A 20,674-nucleotide genomic window follows, 5' to 3' on the forward strand; every position below is an offset into this window, starting at 1 on the left:
GGGAAAATAAAGTGGTGGATAAGAAAGGGAGGGAGAGAGGGAGAGAGGAAAAAGTAGGTAAGGGTAAAAGCTGTTAGCTGCTAGCAGTTAGCTACCGTAGCTCAGGCGTCGGTCTCCCGTCAGGTAAAGCTGCCGTTTATTCCTCAAATGAAGCTCATGTTGAGCCTCTCCGGTACAGTTATCCATCACTGCTGTTGAATTGGCTGCTAAAACCGAGGGGGCGTCTGTTTGTTTACAATTCACGAAAGCAACGTGAATTGTGCCGCTCACACTCAGTAGAGTTACGCAATGAGGCAGCGTAGCCTCTGCCTCCCTTGGCGGACAAACTGCGTATGCGTAAACAGCCACACACACACACACACACACACACCAGAAGAGCAGCTCTGTGCCTCTCCTCTGAAATACAACGAGACGGCGAGTGGTTTCTACGGCCGCTGCCTGGCCTGACCGGAAGTAAACTCAGATGAGTCGCGTTTATTAGACTATGAAAATCACCAAATGCTGACACATTTAAACCTGTGGTAAAGTTATCTGAGATAAAAATAAATAAATAATTAAACCTTTGATCAACTAAAGTTATGTTCACCCTGACCCTGTCATTTTGGATGGGCCAGTTGTACAAGTGGGTGGGCCCAGGCCCGTTAGGCCCACCCATAACGCCGCGCCTGAGTTACACCAAACCCCACCAACAAATCACACAGCTTCCACTAAAAGCTATAGCAGCTATCTTTTTTTTTTTTAAAGATTTGTTTTTTATTAACAGAATCTCTTACAGGATATTTATGGTGCATAGCAAGCATCTACAGTTTGTTACAATGAATAGATCGTATTTTACAGAGAGAACATACTGTACATAATCTTACAAATACACTACAAGGATGATTTCTAAACATCAGAAGAGATAATAAGAAAAGAAAAAATAATAATAATTAAAATATAAAATATATAAAATCTAAACAAAATAAAAAATATCACATGAACCTTTCCCATCCCACCCTCTTCCCTTGTATGGTTCTCAATTTCCTTTCATTTACATACTTACACCATCCATAATTTATACATAAACCCTTCTGTACAAATTCATATATATATGGATCAACGCACTACTCACAATAAACACATCAATGAGCAAGTTTATACAGGAAGGATCACACTATAGCAGCTATCTGATGATCACAATGGAGGATCTACTTACAAAGATGTAAAGAGACAAATATTTGTTTTAAATCATAGCTACAGGATGAGTGAACTTTGGATGTAATGACATTTGTCAGGTGACGTCAAATAAAGTTGCACTGTAACTGACGTGTAAACGAGAAGCTAATAATTCACAGTGTAAATATGTGTTGTGTTTCCAGCTTGCTTCACTGCACTCAAGCTTAGTGACCCAAAAATGTCGTAAATGTTATAAACATTTGGGAGTGATTGAATGAGCCTAAAACTGTTATGGTTTGTGTGGTTGTGTTTCCATTTTTCTGTGTGTGAGTTATGAGATGCCCATGTTTCTGTGTTCATTGTTTTGATTTGATTTTGAAATGCCTTGTGAATATCCCTGTGCTTTCCTAAGTTGTAAGTATATATGTCTCACCTATGGGATTTCCACACCTGTGTCCAGTGTTTTCCCTCTCTGTCCCTCCATTCGTATCTTTGTCCACTGTGTCCCTGGGTTGTTCTTATGTTTGGTCCTCTTTTTGTTGGACTGCTTCACCTGGACGCTTCAGTTGTTTTTTGTTGCCTAAACCAGGATCATTTCAGTAGCCTACGTTCTTAAAGTTACTTAAAGTGACAGTGTCTGCACCATGACAAAATCATTATAGGTAATGTTAGGGTGAAAACTGTCTTAACACTGAAATGTTTGCCTTTTACCAACTGAAGTTGATATTGTGCCTTACTGACTAACAAATAAAACAGAGCGTCATTGTCTCACTGACTGATGAGATAAGGCTGAACCTGTGTCTCTACCCTGGAGACTGCAAAACTGCACACAGACACCTCATCAGAACTAACACTGAACATATATTCTCCACTTTGACATTACTGATCAACACAGAATATATCTCTCACTAATGATTGAGCTCTTAGACATGTTACCCATTTAAACAAGTTAATCCTGTGTGTGGTGTGAAACATTTGCCTTTATGTACCTGTTTATGCAGAAGTAAGCGATCCGGTCGTTTTGGCTAATGCTGCGTTCCAGGCAGGCTTTTGAAACCGTAAATTACAGCTTCATGTCACAACTTACGATTTAGTAGCGTTCCAGGCAACCCACTTGTGTTTTTCCGACCTGTTTTACCTGCGAAAGTCACTATAACGGCCACTCGTAACTTCTGACCCGTGAACTCGTACCAGATCAAACTGGTACGACTTCACAGGTCGGAAAAACACGAGTTGCCTTGAACGCACCATAACGTCCTCGTCCCTACGTCACCACATTCACGGCGTCCCTTGGCTGCACACACAGCCCTTCATGCCGTTCTCTCTCCTCATTGGATAAAAACTGTAGGATACGAGAAAAGTTTTCTCCTCGGCTCAGAGCAGAGCAGAGTGACTGACAGACCCGTGTTTCAGTCCAAACACTCTATTACCCCTTTCCCACTGGCCAAAAAACCCGTTTAAACCCGCTGACAATCGGCTTTTGGTGGCAGTGGGAAAGGCGCACCGAGCTGCGTTGACCCGCGTCGACGCGGGTCAAACGACTCGGCAAGCGACGCGGGTTAAAATCGCCTTTTATCGGCTCGGCTCTGCTCGGCTTGCAGTGGGAACGCCAGACCCGCGTCAACCCGCTAATTTACGTGATGACACTGAACGTTACGTGACGCTACGTCATCCCGCCGGTCGCGTCTCATATCACGTACCAAAACAAAGCTCTGCTCCGCTCTGCTCTCATCCGAGACTGGGATCAAAAGATCAGAGAACACTGACCAAAAACGATAGAAAAAAATAAAAGAAAAGAAGCGACAGTCTGTTTAACTGACGTGTTGTGCCGCGGACGTCCGTCATCCGGCCGCAGCAGACTCGCTGTCCTCCGCGGTCCTGGTGCTCCAGGTCAGCCAGCCGAGAGTCTGCCTCGGCGGACGGACACTCCGCGGCGGGCGGCTGTGACATGACTGTGTGTGTCTCTTGCACCGCGGATGAGAGCGGAGCGACTGGTTTATGCTCTGTCTGATCCCCCAGCGGGGGGGCAGACTCGGCTCATTTTGGTCAATGGGTAGGGGCCAAATGCCGATTGTTAGCGGGTCGACCCGCGTTTAAAAAACCCGCGTCGACCCGCTAATTTTAGTGGGAAAACGGCTTATGTAAGTGATTGCTGTCGGAAGATATAACTATTTAAGACTTAGCCTATATTAACACAAAAATATCGCTTACTTCTGCTTTAAACGGAACGTCGTTGTTTGTCCTCTCTTGGAATAAACGAACACACAATGTCAGTTTTCCTGTTTTTTCATCCTGACAGTAACATAAGCCGTGTCATTTGTGCCACCACTGACAGATAATGGCTTTATGATCTTGCACAGGCAGAGGGCTGGCTCCTTTAAAGACTACTTAAATTAAAGTTCCCCTTCATGTTGACCAACTCGGTAAACAGTATGACATTCCTCAGTCAACCTTTCACCTTCACATCCTTGCATTATGAGTTGTTCTTTAAAAAATCACCATGTGTTTCTAGGTTCATTCATTCATGTTATATAAGAAAAATATATTAATGTTTCTTACATACATTATATACAACAGGCTATATGATTTAGAGCAGCTTGTCCAGCCTGGCTGTACATCAGCAATGGTGCAATAATGCTTTAATCCTCCACACTTTTCTGAATAAACGCTTTTCAATTCACTTTAATTCAGAAAAAGGGTGTCTGTGAAAGGAGTTGGGGGAAAAAAAGTCCTATTTCCTGCTCTTTGTGCAACAAAGAAAAGTGAAAACATGCTCAGTGAATCAGTGTGTAGCACTATTCAAACCTACCTCAGGTTATTTGTGCATGGGTTTCATGCTACAGTTCAAGACAGGTGCAGATTAGGTTAATTAGAAAATTCAACAACAGGTGTACTGTGCATCACCCTCTCACCTTGTGAATCATATCACCTCCTCCTCCGCCTGTGACCCTGAACAGGAAAGACGAGTGTATAGAAGGAATGGAAATATAACTGTGGCCTGAATGCTACTGCACAACACTGTTTCCAAGGATATCATGGGCCTACATGAGGAATTAGTTTTTACAGTTCGAAGGCATTTTCACTGTTTTGCCTGTATGAGTCACTATCGAAGTGTCAAGGTTGAGGCACAATATTATTCCTGTTGAATAAGCTCACATGCAGAAAAATACACGCACAAGACTAGAGTGGCTAACGTTGTAAGCAAAAAAAGTAATTTGAAGACCATAAATATTGATAGATAAAAAAGAAAGAGGATATCAGCAGCACATTGATTAAACTCTGCCACTGCTTCACTGTTTTCATTTTCTCCTTTTTACACCAGTCTTGGGTGAGTGGGTGAGATTAACTCTCCACTCAATTTATCCGGAAGCTACTTCACAAAAGACAGGTAAATCCCAGGGCAGGAGTTTGGCTGTGATTGCATTCTCCTTGCAATGATTCTCCTGTATGTGCCGCATTGATACAGCTGCAAAGTCAAGAGCAGGAGAAACTCCCCAAGAGAGCAGGAGAAATCTACTGTAAGTTTGTTTCACCACTTTAGTCAAGACTGATACGTTTCGAAAGCCGGTGGATGAATTGCAGAGAACATTTTGCACAGACCATCATGGTCTCCAGAGGATGAGTCTCACTGGATCGAACAAATGCTGACCTTTTCCCGCTAGTGCCAACATGATGTTCAGTCTTCAGCCTCTATCGACTGTGATGAGCTTTGGTGGAACTGATAATGCTACATTTTCTTCAAGTGCCACAGTCGTGGGAAAATTTAAATTTGTCCATGCAGAGTCGCTGGGGGGTGGGAGTGTGTGTGTGTGTGTGTGTGTGTGTGTGTGTGTGTGTGTGTGTGTGTGTGTGTGTGTGTGTGTGTGTGTGTGTGTGTGTGTGTGTGTGTGTGTGTGTTGGGGGTTGAGCCAGTCCTAGCTGACATTTGACAAGGGCAGGTCACACTCTATCACAGCTGCTTCACATTCATGTTTAGTCCAAAACGCATTATGGCATTCTGCAGATTGAATCATTATGGTGAATACTGTAAACATCAGCATATTTTTTGTATTGTAATTGTTATATTTAGCTTAAGTAATGCTGTGCTTGTGTAACCATTATCCTCACAGAGCTGCCTGCATGGCTGTAGACTTTTTGTCTTTTAAAAAAAGGAAAGACGGAATGATGTAAAACAACTGGTCTCTGTCACTTTTAGCAAAGTGGTGGTTGGTCTTGTTTGACATTCACATGAGGTAACAGAACTGCTGAAGTGAGAAGTGACTAAAAGACAGAGGCAGAATTTATAGTTAGTTTGTAATTGGAAGCTGCTCCACTCTAAACCAAACGGCCCGGTTTCGAAACTCTTTGGGATGTTGTGTAAAATGTAAATGGAAACAGAATGTGGTGATCTGCAAAACATTTAAATCACATATTTAATTGATAAACAAAATGTGTTGAAAATGAGAAATGACATTCTTGATATGCCCATTTTGATTTGAATACCAGCTTATATGGGATTTAAATGTTTTGCAGATCATCACATTCTGTTTCTACTACTAAATACGATCAGTTTGTTTACCCACACTGCTCTGCATTATATGCATGGGTTCTTCCATTGGTCTGGTTTAGGATAAGATTCATGTTAACACCACTCATCATTACCACATGAATGTATGTCTCATTTTCTCTTGCATGAGGGAGGATAATTAGGATTTAATTATATACCACTAAAACATGATTGTGTTTTGTTCTGTACGCTGCATGGTGGTTTTATGCAACACAATCTTATTATATAAAGACCTAACTCTTCCTCTATCACAGCATGTAAAAGCAAATAGCCAGCTTGATAGAATCTGTGCAGTAGACCTTAAACCAGTAAATTACACTTCTATATATCACTCTGTAATTCTCATTCCCTGAAACCAAACACTGACTGGTTTCAGCTAATTAGTATGTACTGTATCTCTTCCACCTGAAATGAACTGACACAATGAAACAGCCCATAGCACAGAGGAAGCTTCATATTGTTTTGCGAAATGATGTTAAGTGCATTCTCACCTGAAGGGACTCTTTTTTTTAATCCACTTCTGAGGATGCAGTTAATTAGGGTTGGTAGAAGTAAGTGAGTTTCTGTGTTTAATTACATCAGCGCTCAATAAAACTGCATTTTCCACTGTGATGTAACTCAGTTGCTGCAAATACAAGTGTAGCCGATGTCAATCTGGCCCTCAGCGTTGTGTTTCTCGGTATGGACTGCCCCAGGTGGGGTTAGAACCCTGGTCTCCTGCACGGCAGGTGATGATGCAAACTGTTTTGCCAAGAGCTCAATGAGTGCTTAGCTACAGGTTTGCACATCCTTTATGGGTGAGTGAGTGCACCTCCATTATACAAGCATATAGCACTGTGCAAATTTGTTTTTTTGGTTTGTTTGTCAGATTGAGAAATGATCACTTTTTAATATGAATCATTCTAAACCATCCATTTGTTGACAGTTCATACTTAAATACAAGGCCTTTCTGAGTGGAGTTTGCAGGTTCTCCCTGTCTCTTTCTTCCAGTCCAAAGTCATACACACAGGTTGTACATCCATGATGTGAGTATGTGTCGTTGTGTTAGCCCTGTGATAGACTGGCTACCTTGTCCTATGTCAGCTGATTGGCTCCAACCCCCTTATGACCCTACACAAATAACTAGTATAGACAACGGATGGAGACAGTGGCATCTTGATGTGCACATTGAGCAAAGAGTGGATACACTTCACTGAGTTACATTTCAATGTAGTCAGTTCTAAGTGATTCTAAGTGAAAAATAATCAAACAAGTCTATCAATATAAACTGTATTATAGGTTGCATAAACAACTTAGGCTGGGAAAACGGTTTGTGAGTAAAAACATTGGAGACTGGAAAACAGGAAATGGTTTATGACTTCAATTATATTTGTTTACAGTTTAGTATGAAAAGAAAGCTTTAAAAAAAAAATGAAATAGTCACGTCTCTTGAGCTCCTCTAGACAAAAAGCCTGTGGAATTGGTTGAACCACTGTGACCCCAAACTAAACATCGTCTTTGTAAAATAAAATTCGAAGTAAAAACCAAAAGTACAAAAAACGTCATTAAAAAAACAGATTATTTCTGTCAAAGAGGCACAAGTTAAGCAACACCACACTCTACAGTTAATGACCAAAAACAGCACACACTCACAAACAACATGTCTGAATAGTCTGTACAATAATAGACCAAGAAATATGCTGAATGTTTTGGACATGACAAAGCAGCAAGGAACAAAGAGAGAAAGAAAAAAATCTTCTGCTGGAGACGATAAACAAACGCTCCCTGAGGTAAAGGTGCAGGAGAAGGAGGCTGTCAGGCATTTTATTCTCATCCTTCAAAGCAGTTAATGTTTCAGAGTTTTTTGGGACAGTACTTTCGCTCAAAGCTGGCTACGTCGAACTTCCGAGTGCAACCTTTGTAGTTCATGTAGCGGATCTTTCCAAAGATAGGTCTCTCTGCCCAGCCCTGGTCGTGGATGCCACAAATAGACCACATGCAACCTACACGAGGGGGGAAGCGACAGAAGGGCATAAAACATGAGGAAAAAAAACAAACAGAGTGCATTAATGTCACACTGAGGAGAATTTAATCTGTTTGCTTACCGACAAAGCCATTTGGGTCCTGGCCGTCCAGCTCATAGCGGTCGTTAAGGTACAGGGCGATGGAGAGGGCCTCTTCAGGTGAAGTGGTCCACTCCAGGATCTTCTTGGCCCAGTACATCCTCATGAATCCATGCATCTTCCCCTCGGTGACCATCTGGTACTAAGAGAGCGAGCATGCAATAAAAGGTGTAAGTGGTCACGGTAGACTAGCATTAAAAACACTTTAATAAATCAGACTTGGTGAGACCCAGACTTAATGTAATACCTGAGCTGCGTTCCAGAGTTTGTCGTGCGTCTTTGCTTCCTCCAGCTGCTGACGGGTGTAGAGATACGGCCTCTCGTCTTTGGCGTGGTCTTTCAAGGTCTTCTGAGCCCATTCATAAGCACCTATGTACATATTAGACAACAATTATGAAAACACAAAGATGGAGATGAACCATTTCAAATGCTTCTGCTATACATTTAGATAAATTAATCACTCATCCGTTTTTGACCACAGAATGAACGATGAGATTTCAACTGACCCTCCACTCTGTCGTATTTCTCGTTGTAGAAGCAAAAGTTGTCCGTCAGCTCCCTGCGCACCACCAGCTCCTCGATGAAGGAGGCGGTTGGCTGGCCCGAGCTCTTCCCGCTGCTCTGGACTTGCAGCGTCACACGCTGGGCTGACACATGGCCTGATGGGAGCAGAAAGACATAGTTGAAGAGAGAAAAAGGTGAGAGGTGTTTAATGATGGACAGAAATAGGAGAGTTTCTTCCCCAGTTCAGAGCTGGTGAAAGGAAGCCAACTTATGCTGCAACCTGCTGTCCCTGCTGTTCACTTTCAACTCAGAGAAAGTTTGATATATCAGACAGCAAAGCCTTGTAAATGAAGACACAGGAGATATGCAGACGCCTTCTGGGTGAACAGTGATTGAAGTGCATATAACTTGGTGATGGGTAGAATTTTCAGTAATAAATTAAATGACATTGAGGTTAATTCCGTCCAGTTGTTTGAAGGTACTGGCAGCAGCATGAGCAGACAGGAAGCTTTTCTAATCCATATGGTAGGCTGGAATAAGCTTTCTCTGTTTTAAAAGGATAAATAGCAACAACATCAACTCTGGTGCAAGAATCCACTTTGAATTTTTTCTGTGTTTTGAACACAGCGTGAGTTTTGTAGAAGAATCAGCCATCAAATCAAACCCTTCAGTATTTTTCATGATTTATAGATTGAAGGCATCACATCAGAGCTGTAAACATGCATTTTAATAAACTGTGCTCTCTCTGCAGTGATACACAGAAGTCCCAGTCTGCAGTCAGGTTGCTTATATTATCAGCATAAAAAAAGGATATTGCCATGTTTCGCTAGAAAAAAAAAAAGGCACTGATGGAGATAATAGATGTATGGATCCCTGTGGGACACCATCAATCAGACAGTTATTCATTGTGGTAACACTTTACAATAAGGGTCCCTTAATTAATGTTAGTTAGAACATTATTAAGCATTAATTAACTGTTTACAGATATATTAACAATCATTATTATGTATTACTTAGGATTAGGAAACACATTAATTAATGTAGCCTATTAGTAAGCAGTTAATTAATGTTTACTACTCAAAGTTAGTTAATACATTTAAAAGTTGAATAATGTAATTCGTTATCATTATGTATGCATTACTCAGCATCAACTAACACATTAGTTTATATATTAATAATGCTTAACCCTAGAACACTAACGTTACAAAAAGTAACACCATCACTAACGCCGGGTATTTTTTACCCGATATAATATACCCATAAAAAAATATTTCTCACCAAAGTATATTAAAATACAACAATACATGGCAAATTGAAGTACACTTCCTTAATTTTCCACTGTACAATGTTTCACAAAATGAAAAAAAGGTATCATGGTGACCCTATAAAAAAATGTCCAAAATTTGTGATTTTTTTTTGTTTTTTTAACAAAAACTTCCTTAAAAAAAAACTAATGGAGCTGGGACTTTGTCCTTCAGACCACCCATCTGTGGGACATTTGAGCCTTATTTGGTGGAGTAAAAAGAAAAAAGAAGAATTTTCAGCATCACCAGAAATGGTCGCCAGATTTAGATACATAAACACTAACGTCGGGTGAAATCCACCCGAACATGTGCCTGCTGAAAAAACTAGGGATGGGAGCAGGGTAACATGCCTACCTTCAATGACGTCAGTGAGCAGTATGAAGCTACCCAGGGACCCATGAAACTCAGACAACAGCAACATAATGAAAATTATGAAACAATAATTTCATGGGTGAAAATCACCCGACGTTAGTGTTCTAGGGTTAATAATGTACTAACTAACATTAATTAAGGGACCCTTATTGTAAAGTGTTACCTTCATTGTAATAATGCACTCAAATGAACTTTTCATATGATAACTAACCGAACCGAATCCAGGGGGAGAGGGAGCTGAGGGCAGCAGCGTTGGGGTCGTTGCGTTTGGTGTCAAACAGTTTAAGGCGTTCATCGATGAAGGACTCCAACATGGCCATCCCGCCCTTGGTGCCCGGCGTGGCCCACTCCGGCTCTCCCACCGTCCTGTCCACCTGCAGCGAGGACAGGGCTTTGGCCCAGTCTACTGGCTGTAAGGTGAAGAAGGGAGAAGAGAGAGGAGGACTCAGCAGAGGTCACAGCTACAATATACACAAGCTGCAAACTTCAAAAGCAGTGAGGGAAGTTCTGAGCCTTTCATCTCGTATTATCAGGAGGCTCGAGTCACTGATCGGCATATCAATCACACCCTGCAGCTTCACCAGCGCCAGGGAAAGGAATTTTAACTTTTACAGTCAAAAGAAATTGACTGTTTACATTCACTCATCAATTAATAATGTGCAGAGGAGAGGAGAAAGCTTTAGGTTGAAAGGAAAGGAAGTGTTTTATTGCAGGGGTCTGACTTCCAAACTCATCAATGAGCTCTCTGACAGCTTGTTTCCCACTGTATTGATCTTAGTAAACACTTCTACAGTCCTGATTTTTTTTTAAAGGTAAAGACAAATTGTGTTTGCCAGAGCCAGACGTCCTTGAGTGTGACATGAAAACAAATACTTGACTTCTCTCTCCACCTTACAAAGCACATTAACATTTGTCCACACACCCATCTGAGCGTGCCCTTCGCTGTTACCGCGGCACTTACTTTGGCGGTTCTTGTAGCTGTGTAGGGATGTTTCTCAACCAGAGGAAAATCAGTGAGGAACTCTGGCAAAAGTTTAGTGATTTTGCTTCTGATGGTCCTGGCGGAGTACTCCTGCTTAGGTGATGCTACCCAGCACGGAACAACATTATGGGCATCAATCTGTAACAAGAAAATTGGGTTGATTCACATTTCAGGCAACAATGAAAACAGGAGCCTAGGCCAATGCATTAAAATACAAATGAGACCTGTAATCATAAACTATGGTGACCTTTCTGGCTATGAGCTAAACATAAATAATACTGAAGCTATAGATGTTGGTGTCAGCTTGGAGGATGCATTCAAAAGAAACAATCCGACCTTAACTTGAGATATAGAGATTGAAATAAAGTGAAATATCTAATGATGAATATACATCAAACACCTTTAACTATCTACATGACTGAGATAATGGAATTTGGAGATCTCAGGATTTTTCACAAGTGGAAACTCGTTCCTTTAACTTAACTTGAAAATGTAATAAAAATGAACTAACTATCCGTTTTTGTTTTTCTTTGTTTTTCGCTCCATAGCCAGCTCTTATTTATAAAACTGACATGCTTGTTGTTTTTCATGTGCATTTAATAATTTGTGGTACAACAACTACCACAAAAGCAGGAGGCAACTCAACAAAAAGTTTCCACAATTTATTCCTACAAATCACCTCCTGGTGAGTGACTTTTTACTTTTTATTTTTACCTGTATGAGAGGTATGTCCTTGGGAAGTTTCTTTTTGACGTCCTCCAACCACTGCAGTGGCTCTCTGAGGGGGGAGAAGTCGGTCACCACAGCCCCCAGGCTGCGGTCGGACACAAAACCAGGGAGGACGTCCCCCGCTGAACCATGAAGCAAGTGGAACTGGACGTCTAAGGCTTTACATTCCTGTGTACAGACACAAAGGTAAACCTCATAAAGTTGGTTGTGACTTGATACCACTTGAAGTGCCAGTGTCTTTGACTAACCCTAACCCTGACTGTTGTTCACTTTCAAACTGACTCCATTCCTCTCCTGTACCACCTCTAAAATTACCTCTAACCATAAGTTTGATTGTTCTGGTGATCGATTTTTAATGACTGACCTCTAAATGAGACAATACTCAATCAAATAGACAGGGCTATCTTCAAACGGTTTTCTGTGGCCAGCAACATAAATCCCATGGATCTTTTATACACTCACTCAAACAATTCATTGACTTACGATACAATGGAAAGAATGACAATTATAAAACTAATCATATCATAAATGTGATTAACAATAGTAATAAAGTAATTTACTTCATTTGGAAGAGCTAAACAGTTTTGCTGGTGTGTAGGCCTACTTTGGTGTATGACTGATTTGATCATACAACTGTAATCGATACCTTTGCAACTTCCTCCAGACCTTTCAGCAGGAAGCTGTAATATCTCAGAGTGGACAGCTCTGACTCTGGCACAACCAGGCAGAAACAGATGTGCAGGGGAAGGTTCTCCTTCACAGCCAGCCGCTGCGCGTGGATCAGTGCCCAGTTATCTAAGACACAGGAAAAAAAACACACATATGTTGCAATTAGAAACAAAGTTAAACCTCATCTATCTATCTAAAAGCTCCACTGCTGGTTGCGCTTTGAGCATCACCTTGTACTCTGTGGTCCCTTGACATCCAGTACAGGACGCCCTCTGAGCCCTGCTTTATCTTCTCAGTGTCTGACATAAACCGCAGGCGCTTCTTGTTAAACTCCATCTCCTTCTTCTCTGACCTCTGCTCCTTCAACAGCTCCTGCAGCCATCCCCTAGCACCACTCTCCTCCTTCTTCTGCTCCTTCCCGGGAGCCAGCTTCTGCTGCTTGGCCGTCGGCCCTTTTCCAGAAGGAGCAGGTCTTGCCTTACGTTTTTTGTCCGACATGATGCTTTCACTGTTGAATGACTTGGTCAAGAGGGAGAATAGTAGGCTGTGCCTTTGATTGGTATCAAGCTTCGGTGCAGAGGAAAACGCTGAGCTGCAAGAAACCACAGTGGAAATTGAAAAAACTCACAACAACTGCGCGTGAAAGGCAAACACGGGAAGTAGGCCTACATAGTTCAGTATGGGAATGTAGGAGACACACACCAAACAACAATGATAGAACCCCCCACCAACCCCCCATTCAAATGAGCGTCGTTTTGAAGAAAACTCACCTCCTCCAGATGCAGAGCAGCATGCAGTAGCAGAGGATAAGAAGTGAGGATAAGCTGCGGCTGCACAACAACAGTCCGAGAAGAGAAACAACCGGCGGAGTCGCACACGTTTGTACGAGTGGTGTTTCCCCTTACACAACCGGTTACATGAGCGCGCATGTGTTTAGGTTTTGTAACACAGTTGTTGTTTTCAATTAGACTACGTTTCCCACAATGCAAAGGGAATGTATTTATGGCGCACGCGCGGCGCCGTTTACGTTGGAGGAGGTCCTTTTCTCTCGTTTGTAACGTAGTAGCCTCGAAAAGCCCAGTTAGCACGATTTACAGCTACTGCAGAGCTAACCTCTTTTTACTCAGGATTGTTTGTGGTGTTTTTTTTAGTTTTTTTTTTTAAAGCATGAACACAGGGGATTTTACAGCCGGCCGGGGGAGAAGACCAGCGGTCCCTGATAAAGTCGACATGTCACTGGGTAAGGTCCCCGACAGCTGCTGGCGTGAAGGCGACCAAAATAAAGTCGTAGCCAGTGTTGGTGTGAGCTAACGCTGCTGCTGCTGCTGACTGGTGGTGGGAGGGAGGCAGTGGCCGGACAGCTCCTGAAACATGTAATGTGAGTATCCAGGTGCTCTTATTTATTGCTGCCTGCCTGTGTGGTATATATTCAACAGACGACATCATTCGGTTGAACAAGAAAGAGCAACAGCTACAGAGGAGGCAGGCCACGGTGAGCCGGAGACCGGTCAAGAAGAAAGGCCATCTACCCCATGGAAAGGGAGCTGGACCTGTCCACAGAGGTGTGTCCACAGTGTCTGTCCCCCACCCCCAGCCAGCTGTCACCACTAGTGTTGCTGCTGGGTGTCCCACCAGAGACCACTGGTTCTATTCTGTCCAACCAACTTTGTACGTGTGTGTGTCTGTGTAATGAAGCTAATATTATCTCCCCCAGTACCAGGAGGATCAGCAGCAGCAGCAGCAGCTAAATTGAGAAACAGACGGGTCCTTCCCCTGCCGGGTCGACGGCGGGGTCAGGGGGTCATCACCGGCCTGGCAGCCAGGAGGCCCACCGCCCTGCTCAAACGAGTGGGCACAATCAACAGGGCGCCAGTCAACCAGGTAATATCGCAGAGCATATCCGCCACTGACTAATGGTAACCTCTCATGTCTGTATGAAACCTCATAGTAGACTAACAACCACTTACACGCAGATCTTCTTGTAATCCTACAGTAATTGTAGGATCATAACATTTAAGTCAAATAAAAGTAAAATAAGTCAAAGTGAAAAGTAGTAAAGAACAAACAGCAGCATAGTGTTTATATATATATATATATATATATATATATATATATATATATATATAAAACCAGCTCTTGGCATAGCCTTTTGGCCTGTCAAACTTACGGCCTGTGGGCCAAAACCGGCCACCAGAGGGTACAATCTGGCTCGCATGATGAATTTGCCAAGTGTGAAAATTACATAGAAGACAGAAGGAGGCATAATACTGTTGAAATTGCACAGATTTTTCTCTGGAAATTTCAGGTTGTTCATAATGCTTTGTAAAAGGACAGTTAATTAAATGTAAACATCTATAATGATGTACTTCTTTGCACTAAAACAAAGGGAACATTTAGGGTTCTCATTATTTATAGGTTATTAGGTTATTATGACCTTATTTTACTGGTCTGGCCCACTTGAGATCTTACGTGGCCCCGAAACTAAAATGAGTTTGACATGCCTGATGTAAATTCTTTGTACACTGTTACCACCATTACAGTACCGGCTTGTAAATTTCTCTCTTTCAGTAGGCATATTAGTCAGTAGGAGTCTTAAGTTTCACATGAACCCTTCATGGTGTCTAAAAAGTAAGAAGAGGAAAACTGAAAAGCACCACTAAAGATGAAATGCTGATTATAGAGTCTGTAATGAAACTTGAGTCATTGTTTCTGCACCAGCTGAGAAAGAAAGATTAGAAAAGACACATACTTTTCCAAAACTTGTGCACCATTACTATTTGGTGTCATGGTAACCAAAGTCTAAAAGGAAGTACACCAACAGACTGTACTCCTCCTACTCTAATGACCTGCCCTGCCTGACCCTCCTCTCACCCAGAGGCAGAGTTTTCTCCACATCCTGTCGCTTGGCAACAGACATCAGCAGCCGCTGTCTGGTGTCTGGGAACAGCAACCTCGCATCTTTGGCTGCCCTCCCGTTTGCCTGCTCCAGATCGTCTTGGAGACTTAACAGTTTTGTTTGCCATTACTCAAGAACTGTCAGCTGTTGATATTAAAGATTAAACACACTGCAAGGATCTTGACAGCTGTGGAGCATCAAAGCTCCAAAGCATCCTTGACGGTTGCTACAAAACCTGAGGGAGCCATTGTAAAAGCTTTGTTTTCCATATTTAATATTGAGTTATGCCATTTCACTTTAGAAGTCTTTCAGCTTTTCTCGTAGTTGTCAAAGTTCTCCTTAAATTCATATTACTTCCAAAGTGCCTACAAGAATCAAGTGTGACCTTGTGCCAACCTGTGCTGTAAAACTTTTCACAAATCAGCACCTCAAGGAAGTGACTCTGATTACTATTTCTGTTTTTAAAACTTGGCCATATAAAAAAAATGTGATTATTGCGATCACAAGTTTAAATGTTAGGTCATTAATTAGATAAGAGTAACATGGAAACATGCAGATTGATGATTTTTTATTTTAAATCAATGCTGGACTTGTGTTTTGTTTGAATTGTTTATTTTACACAAAAACAGAAACCCAAAGGCATCTCCTCCTTCTGTGGGTTTGTGATATAACCTTGCATGATCTACAAATATTAAAAAGACCCCCCCCCCCGCCACTTCTCTTCCCTTTTCAGAAAACAAGACAGAAAACAAGGCCATTCATTCAGCGCGCTGAAGCCCAGTACAGGAAGCCGGAGGGTCAGAGGTGGCCGAACAGGCAGCCTGATCCCCAGAGAGCCCAGAGTGCAGCACCAGTCAGGCCATTCCAGCTGCAGCGACGGTGAGAGCACCTCACAACGACAGTCCCGTCATGCACTGTTGATATGTTGTTATTTATTCTGGATATATTCATTTTTGGCATTTCATTATAAACAAAGCACAGTTTTAAGAAGTGGAATCTAGAGTTGCAGGATAACTAGAATAGGGTAGTTAAGATCTAAATTTGCTACTGTGTTTAATTTTTTACAATACCCTCTACGCTCTGATTAAACCTGCACTGATTGAACAGCTGGTTTTTGTTCCACTCATGCAGACCACTGCCACCTGTGCAGCAGACTCAGAGGGAAGCGCGCCAGGCCACGTTCCTTTTTCGCAGGGGACTCAAGGTACACACAGTTTTTATACGGGCTTGTGGACGGTTGCAAAATAGATTAATGTGAATGTGGATGTCAACATTCTGTCTGTATATGTAGTTTTGCCTGTTTTATCTGGGTATTTCTAAACTTAAACTTACCTCTAACTAAATGCAACTGTCATTTCACCACAGTGTTTAATTTCTGTGTCCTTCGCAGGTACAAGCCCAGGTGCAAAAGCCAAATCCTCGTTCTGCTCCAGTTCAAACTCGCCAGTAAGTAGTCATGGGTTCTGCTGTCTGTTTTTGGCTCTGGCTATTAAAATGGGAATCATTGTTTGCTATTTAAAGCCTAATGTCTGTTGTGTTGATGAAACGCCAGGATATGGATGTGATGTATAGCATCTGTTTGTCCACCAGGTGGCGCACATCGACAAGCAGCAGTAGTGGGATCTTGACGGTTTCAATTGACAACCCCACAGCCAGGACCCAGCCAGAGTAAGCCTCAGTCAACACAAACCCTGCAGGATCTTTTCACTACGGTTTAGTTTAGGAGACAAACTCCACAGTTTCTTATTCATGGTGTAACAGTAGAGTTATATAGGTGGGATTTTACATTATTGTTAATGACCTTCAAACCAGTTATCACAAACAAGGCGGCTCCACTTGGATAAAATAGATGAATTTTCCTGTGATCTCTTCATAGGCCTCCCACTGCTTGGACCCTTCATCCGCCGGCCGCCAGCTCCGCCCCCATCAAGGTGGAAACGGTGGAGAAGAAAGTACCGAAAGGAGTGCCTCTACAATTTGACATCAACAGTGTTGGGAAACCGGTGAGAAAACGCTACTGGAGATCTCTGTGTGGTTTAGAAAACAGACCATGACACCATTTTAACCAAAAGCACTTATTCTCACCCTTGTCTTTAAAAAGGAAGCTCTCAACAAAGTGTGTAAAGGTGTTGTGACCCCTTGAACTCTCTGTCCTCAGCAAACGTCGATGACCTTGAACGAGCGGTTCCGGATCCTGAAAGATCAGCGCACCACCATCGCACAGAGCAGTAAAGGCAGTCGATTCGTCACCGTGGGTTAGCCGGCAAAAAAACAACAAGGACAAAAGTTAAACTGTGACGTTCGTTTGACCCGCTCAGACCCACTAGGTGACCCCCACTTTTCAAATGGATGGGAGCAAGTGCTGACCTTCACAAACAGGAAAGGAGCTACCGTGGAGGGAGTACAACGTGCACAAATGCACGACTGCGAGAACTCAAGTGTGCGAGTGTGAATGGAAAAGTCTGTTTCGAACAAGATCCCGTTCATTGTCCATATCATTATACGCAGCTGTTTGTATTGTGGATGTCCTGTACTGGGAAGAAAAAGAGGTTTTTCCCCGCTTTGGACTTAGAACTGTTAACACTATGATGAAGACTTACTGGAAGTATTTAAAGGAGGAGAGGATTGTTATGTATTCCCTGGGGTGGCACGTATGTTCGATACCTTTTTTTTTTTTTTTTCCATAAGTTGTTTTGTAATGTTTCTTTGAATAAAAGAGATTCTCTTTGATGATTTGTAAGATTTTTCTTCTTTCTTTGGCTTCATGTCCTGAGCATCCTGAGCTTAACATGTTTCAAATCACCGTTGTAATCAGAGTGCTACCAGACTATGAAATATAAAGTAGCCACCTCCTTTTTAATTTACAGCAGTCTGGTGTTACTATTTTTATATGAAGTACTTAACGTGCAGAAGGTTGTATCCTAGTGTGGGGGTTTGGTTTATGAATGTAGGCAGTGTTTCATCAACAGTAATTCGCTTCCAGAGGTTAGTGTGTGTGTGTTTCAGGTAGTTTTTCCCAAGAAAGGGTTTAAATGCCATCAATATTTCTTGTATATGTAATGTTTTTGGAGCTTTATAACAAAACAAGCAAGCATGTTTTTGAATCTGAATATTGCTTTTATTTAAATACATTAAAATTTGCAATGTAACAAAACTATTGGCATATGAAATTCAAACACCATTTAAATGAACAAAACATGGCTCACTTCATTTTTCTGTGACTAGTGTCAGTAACACTAGGTTATTTTTCTCTCTGTGCCACATCATTCCCCCCCATTTACACTGTTCACAGACTATCTTACAATAAGAGTGCTGAATAAAAATGAGGTAAGAAAGTGGTTTGAAGATTACAGATCATGCAGAACATGCTGAACAGCAACAAAATATTTTGTGAAAGAGGAAGTAACCAAACAAACAAAAAACAAAAACAAAAAATACATGTGTGCATTTAAAAATAATAAATTTACACAGCTTTGCATCTTTGGTTACAAAGTAGGTTGAATGATTTCACAGCTTTTCCCCCTGGCCCCCTCAGGAAAAACAATGGAAAAAAACAAGGTAAGGAGGGGGGTATGTATGGCAATACTAATTCACTTTTAGATCAACTACCAACAGAATTGAATCTTCATTGAGTGCCTTATGCAGGCTCAGGTTAAGATTTGATGTCAACGGGTGAGGGGTCACCCATCAAGGCTCTTAATACTTTATACTACACAAAAATGTACATTCATACAGGATTTTGACTCGAGCTATGGATTGGCAATTGCAGCGTAAAATTTTGAGTTAGTGTTAAACATTTGTCAGAATTTTATTTTTGCCTACATTTTTTTTTTTGACAAATACATCGCCACTCGGACACGTGGCCAATCTGTTCAAACACTGTCTAATAACAAGAGGAAACAAGTCGATGGGCTATTGTTAAACAGCTTTTGTGAAATTAGCAGCCCTGTAATAAATAAAACACTTAACAGTAGAAATCAAAAGACTGATGCAAGAGTTGGACTTGATGTAAAAGTAACGGCAGCGGTGTGGTGCTCCGAAAAACAGACTCGCTCTCTCTTTCTCTCTCCCACTTCTTACTTTATATCACGAAACAGCAAGGCTAAAAATAACTCTTTACCCACTCAATTATCTCATTTAAAAAAATAATTGCTCTCTTTTTTTTAAACAATCACTCCTGTTTGTCCCTTATGTGAGGTGTAGCCCCCCCCCCCCTTTCCACACCCATGGTTTGAGCAGGTTTCAGGTCTGGTCAAAGGTCCTCCTCGCTCTGGCCTGGTCCAGGAAAGGACATCTTCTTCAGAAGCTCGGGCCCAGCAGTCAACACAAGATGGAAAAGAAACGAAAAAAAAAACACCTCAACCTTCCCTGATAGTCTGTCTCAACACACACTTTCTCTCTCTCTGTCCAAGTCTCTCTGTATCTTGATGATTGCATTAACACTGGAAAGGCCCACAGTACAGATGCATACTAACACGCCCTCTCACACACATACACACGCACACATACACACAAGCACTGTACTCTGTGGTCAAGCTGGTGGCTAAGAAGACAAAGTTTGTTTGTTTTTTTTCTTCTTTTTTTAATTTCACATACACTAACTGTAATAAGTTGTAGAGAAGATGCTCTTTTTTTCTGCCCCATGTGAAGCAGGGCAGATGCACTTCAAGCGGAGGTGACGTTGGGTTGCAGTTGTTGTTGCTGTTGTTGTTGTTGGCCAGGGTCGGGCTGAGGCTGAGTCTGGAACTGCTGGGGTTTAGGGTGGTGCTGGAGCTGGGGGTGTGACTGAGGCTGAGGCTGAGGCTGAGGCTGAGGCTGAAGCGGAGGCTGGGTCTGCTGCTGAGGCTGGCTGAGTCCTTGCTGGGGGGGCGTGGCTCCGGAGCTGGCGGGCGTCGGGGTGGACAGCTGAGACAGCTGCTCGCTGTTGGCCAGGGATTTCAACACGGCGTTCTCCTTCTCCAGCACAGAGTTCCTCTCAAAGAGCTCCTTGATCTGCTCCTTTAAGACCTCCACCTCTTCACGCACTGCATACATCAGATGGCTTTTCACCAGGTCCTGGTGGAGAGGAGAGCACGGCATGAAATACAGTATGTTACTGGGTCAACGACATGTAGGACCAGAAGCGGTCTGGTTGAAAAGAGGCTGATCATGGCTATCATGTTCTAACATGCACCGCTCAAGGACATCTGAGAAACAGACTCAGGCTACAGTTGTTCATGTATCCGGTCTAGCAGTGTGTTGAGTGAGTGTGTATCTAAAAAGGTGAAGACAAACAGACCCTAAACACACAAATAGAAGTCAAGACAGACATGAGAGCTGGGGGAGGAAGGATTATTTTAAGAATAAAAGAAAGAAAGGCACACATGATTTATATTCAGCAGCATAATTCACATATTGCTGTTTTAATGAAGTTGC

At 42.2% G+C, this 20,674-nt stretch overlaps 3 protein-coding genes across 4 annotated transcripts in view; 1 reads left to right on the forward strand and 2 right to left on the reverse strand.

Moving 5' to 3' along the window:
• Positions 1-7,253: 7,253 nt before the first annotated feature.
• cpdp (CPD photolyase) lies at positions 7,254-13,254 on the reverse strand. The gene is made up of 10 exons (XM_083992197.1): positions 13,134-13,254; positions 12,594-12,955; positions 12,341-12,489; positions 11,680-11,862; positions 10,945-11,103; positions 10,195-10,393; positions 8,310-8,462; positions 8,051-8,172; positions 7,786-7,945; positions 7,254-7,683 (listed from the first exon to the last, which is right to left on the reverse strand). The coding sequence occupies exons 1-10, from the start codon at positions 13,154-13,156 to the stop codon at positions 7,535-7,537; spliced, it is 1,659 nt and encodes a 552-aa protein (XP_083848323.1). The 5' UTR covers positions 13,157-13,254; the 3' UTR covers positions 7,254-7,534.
• A 125-nt stretch (positions 13,255-13,379) lies between these two features.
• On the forward strand, positions 13,380-18,353 carry LOC311000951 (UAP56-interacting factor-like). The gene is made up of 9 exons (XM_083991874.1): positions 13,380-13,603; positions 13,800-13,925; positions 14,078-14,244; positions 15,993-16,138; positions 16,391-16,463; positions 16,650-16,705; positions 16,850-16,927; positions 17,136-17,262; positions 17,418-18,353. Exons 1-9 carry the CDS (start codon positions 13,531-13,533, stop codon positions 17,517-17,519), a joined length of 948 nt encoding a protein of 315 aa, XP_083848000.1. The 5' UTR covers positions 13,380-13,530; the 3' UTR covers positions 17,520-18,353.
• A 10-nt stretch (positions 18,354-18,363) lies between these two features.
• The window catches only part of LOC311000950 (TSC22 domain family protein 2-like), a 28,925-nt gene continuing 26,614 nt past the window's right edge, over positions 18,364-20,674 (reverse strand). For both annotated transcript variants that reach the window (XM_083991872.1, XM_083991873.1), the window contains one exon: positions 18,364-20,314. In XM_083991872.1, the coding sequence (XP_083847998.1) occupies positions 19,925-20,314 (390 nt within the window). In that variant the 3' untranslated portion in view covers positions 18,364-19,924. The remainder of the gene's footprint in view (positions 20,315-20,674) is intronic.

Source organism: Trachurus trachurus (assembly GCF_905171665.1).
Source record: "Trachurus trachurus genome assembly, chromosome: 17".
NCBI classification, from domain to species: domain Eukaryota; kingdom Metazoa; phylum Chordata; class Actinopteri; order Carangiformes; family Carangidae; genus Trachurus; species Trachurus trachurus.

Bases quoted from the DNA above. Each gene is read 5' to 3' on its own strand.
- cpdp (XM_083992197.1), bottom strand. From the start codon at position 13,156: ATGCTGCTCTGCATCTGGAGGAG. The intron at 12,956-13,133 runs GTGAGTTTTCTT...GGTTTCTTGCAG, and splicing joins CTGCTCTGCATCTGGAGGAG to CTCAGCGTTTTCCTCTGCAC. The intron at 11,104-11,679 runs GTAAAAATAAAA...TTCTTGTTACAG, and splicing joins AGGACATACCTCTCATACAG to ATTGATGCCCATAATGTTGT.
- LOC311000951 (XM_083991874.1), top strand. From the start codon at position 13,531: ATGAACACAGGGGATTTTACAGCCGGCCGGGGGAGAAGACCAGCGGTC. The intron at 14,245-15,992 runs GTAATATCGCAG...TTCCCTTTTCAG, and splicing joins ACAGGGCGCCAGTCAACCAG to AAAACAAGACAGAAAACAAG. The intron at 16,464-16,649 runs GTACACACAGTT...TGTCCTTCGCAG, and splicing joins TTTTTCGCAGGGGACTCAAG to GTACAAGCCCAGGTGCAAAA.